Source organism: Nycticebus coucang, chromosome 14, assembly GCF_027406575.1.
Source record: "Nycticebus coucang isolate mNycCou1 chromosome 14, mNycCou1.pri, whole genome shotgun sequence".
Lineage (NCBI taxonomy): Eukaryota > Metazoa > Chordata > Mammalia > Primates > Lorisidae > Nycticebus > Nycticebus coucang.
Genome location: NC_069793.1, coordinates 16,534,452 through 16,537,806, shown reverse-complemented (window position 1 = coordinate 16,537,806; position 3,355 = coordinate 16,534,452). Strand labels below are relative to the sequence as shown.

The 3,355-nt window shown below is 40.4% G+C and overlaps 1 protein-coding gene across 1 annotated transcript; it reads left to right on the top strand.

Moving 5' to 3' along the window:
- The first annotated feature begins 665 nt into the window (after positions 1–665).
- On the top strand, positions 666–1,601 carry LOC128565409 (olfactory receptor 5L1-like). Its single transcript, XM_053561835.1, has one exon. It carries the CDS (start codon positions 666–668, stop codon positions 1,599–1,601), a length of 936 nt encoding a protein of 311 aa, XP_053417810.1.
- Positions 1,602–3,355: the final 1,754 nt, after the last annotated feature.

The following is a 3,355-nucleotide window of genomic DNA, read 5'->3' as shown; positions in this document are numbered from 1 at the left end:
AAATTTGTTCATAAACAGATCTTTTAAAGGCTGAAGAGTCACGGTTAAGGCCATGTTGCAGTGAAGACTTTCATTTTCCTGAACCATGGCTGACACAGAATAGAGTTATTAGCAGAATCACAAAGCAAATGTTATGGAGTAAATGTGAACATGGAGTGTGAAACTGCATTTCTCCATCTCAACTGTAAAAACAATACTAAGTACGTTTATCTCTCATTCCTTCTGTGGAAAACTGAGGAAGAGGTACTTAAAAGGTATTACAAAAATTGTTTCTTGGGATCTGAATATTTGGAAACTGCCTGGGAAAAAAAGAATTTGAATTTCACAGAGCAACAAGACTAATTAAGTGATACTTTGACCTCTTTTGTAATTATTTAGTGACAGCTCTCAATTATGAAACCTAACGACACGAATCATACTGGGTCATTTAAATGTTGGTGCTTTCGTTTGCTCTTAGGACTATGAATTTTATGCATCTATGTTATACAATTAAACATTGACTGAAATTATGCTAAATTTCACCAAAAGTGCTATTACTGTTGATAAAATTAACAACATATTGGACATATTTTTGCAGGATACGGACAAAACTAAATTTCTGATCAAGTAGTAGAGAATGACGTTTAGGTTCCTTTTTCCCGTCCAATGCCAAATAATATGGGAATATGGGCAAGGAAAACTGCACTGCCGTGACAGAGTTCATTCTCCTGGGATTGTCAGACGCCCCTGAGATACAAACTTTCCTCCTACTGATTTACCTCTTCATCTATGGAGTCACGGTTTTGGCTAACCTGGGTATGATGGCACTCATCCAAGTTAGCTCCCGGCTTCATACTCCCATGTACTTTTTCCTCAGTCACTTATCCTTTGTAGATTTCTGCTACTCCTCAATCATTGTGCCCAAGATGTTGGCTGATATTCTCAACAAGGACAAATCTATATCCTTCTTGGGGTGCATGACGCAATTCTACTTGTTTTGCACATGTGTGGTCACTGAGGTCTTCCTGCTGGCAGTGATGGCCTACGACCGCTTTGTGGCCATCTGTAACCCTCTGCTGTACACGGTCACCATGTCTCACAGGCTCTGTGTGGAGCTGGTCTCCTGCTGCTACCTCTGTGGGACAGTGTGCTCTCTCATCCACTTGTGCTCAGCTCTGGAGATCCCGTCCTACACATCAAATGTGATCAACCACTTCTTCTGCGATCTGCCCCCTCTCCTGAGCCTTGCTTGCTCAGATGTCACTGTGAATGAGGTGCTGCTGTTCACTGTGGCCGCCTTCAGTGAGATCTTCACCATCGTGATCATCCTCACTTCCTACTTGTTTATTCTGGTCACCATCCTGAGGATTCGCTCTGCAGAGGGCAGGCGCAAGGCATTTTCCACCTGTGCTTCCCACCTCACGGCCATTATGGTCTTCCATGGAACGATCCTCTCCATTTACTGCAGGCCCAGCTCTGGTGACAGTGGGGATGCTGACAAAGTGGCCACAATGTTCTACACTGTAGTGATTCCCATGCTGAACCCCCTGATCTATAGCCTGAGGAACAAGGATGTAAAGGAAGCTCTCAGAAAAGTGGTGGGCTCCAGAACACATTCCTAGAGAAGATTTTATTAGCAGGATTTTGATTCCCAGGTGAAGACACTTGGTGAGGATTGCTGCAGTGTAAGAATGGAGAAAAGAGTAAGAAACTTTATACTTATGAGTGAGTTTTTTTGATTCACTGACATTTGGGCCTTTAAATTTGAAGGAGCATATTGAATATTTTCAAAGTTTGCATCAATTTGTAATGTTATAAAAGGTTATGGTTAGAACCATTATTAAAATGCATACTCAGTTCGCTGTTATACGTTAATAATTCCATTATGAAAACTATGATTTCTTTCAATATGAAAGTTCTGTCATTACATAATGCAGATCACACTGTTGTCAAGCAGTACGCATATAGAATGAGAATTCTATATATGTGCATATCTTTTTCTTTTTTATATGCGTTATTTATTTGGTTATTCTATTATTATTTTGTTTTTGTTGCCACATGCAGGGTTGTTAGAACTTTGTACACTGTTACCAGATAAATTAATATAAATTATAGGTATTTAATGGCTATCTCAGAAGAACTGTTATAGAAGCTGGAAGCGTGTCTTCTATTTTACTCTTCTGCCAGAGATCTGAAGCACATCTCTTCATTGGCCCCTGACTTATACATGGCCTTGACAGTACATTGCACTTCCCTTATGATGCTGCATTATATGTGCTTAAATGAAGCATCTTTTTGTGTATCTGTAGTAATTCTTAAGAAAGAATAAGGCTTGAAAATCCATATTTTTTAATGTTTTAAAGTAATATAACCTCCTCAATTCTTGGTATTCTTCATTTTAACATTGAGTAATACTACAAATGTTTCATTTTAATGACATCAAATTTTCACAACTGTGTACTCACTGACATTCATAAAGTACTCAGTGGATACTTAAATGAAGTTTTTTAGGCCTGGGTTACTTAACTTTTATTGCACTATACATGGAATACGAATTTTTCTTATTAAATGGATGGTTGAGTAAATCCTGGCAAATTAATGTTAGGTATATTGAAATTAACGTATGAATTTAGAGCTCTTCGAGGGCCTTCAAGAATTATTAATTGGCCACAATGTTATATATGTTCTGTCAGGGTTCTCTTGGGAAAACAAATGACCACCGGGATTTACTATAAGGAATTTTAGCTGTTAGGGGCCTGAAAGGGCACAGGGCATTCTGTGTATAGGCAGCTCCAGTTCCAGTCATCTGACTTACATGCAATCACACTTACAAATCGAGACAATTAAAGGGAGTAGGCCAACGTACCTGTTTCAACATACATGCAAATTCTATTTAGAACAAATCTATACAACTGACCTCGTTGGTAACCTGGGGACTGCCTGCATTAACCGAAGGATCATTAACTGCTCTAAGTAGCTATTGCTCTTGATGCCAGAGGGCAGTGGGGAGGAGGGCGGTCAGCAGAAGCAGTGCTGTGAGCAGCTTTTAGCCCTGAAGGAGGAGACAAAAATCCCAGTGTGCCTGGGCCTGTGAGGCTGGGCTGGACTCAGAAGTTTTCCCCTTGGTGGCACACCCTGCAGGGGCTTTGGACACCCAAGAGGACTGTGCCAGACTATTGCTCCCACCTCTGAGTAGAGTGCCATGTGAAGCTGCAAGAAGACACCAAGCATCTAAAGTGGCTGGAATGACATTAACAGCAACTGAAAAATCTAAGGAAGAAATTTCCTTCTTGACTCCTCTCCCTTTTCTTCTCATCCTTTCTTTTTATACCTCCTCCCTGTCCCCCTTTCCTCTATGAGTTAGAATCTAACAGGC

What these genes read in the sequence shown, in the direction of transcription:
- LOC128565409 (XM_053561835.1), top strand. Translation starts at nt 666, where the DNA reads ATGGGCAAGGAAAACTGCACTGCCGTGACAGAGTTCATTCTCCTGGGA.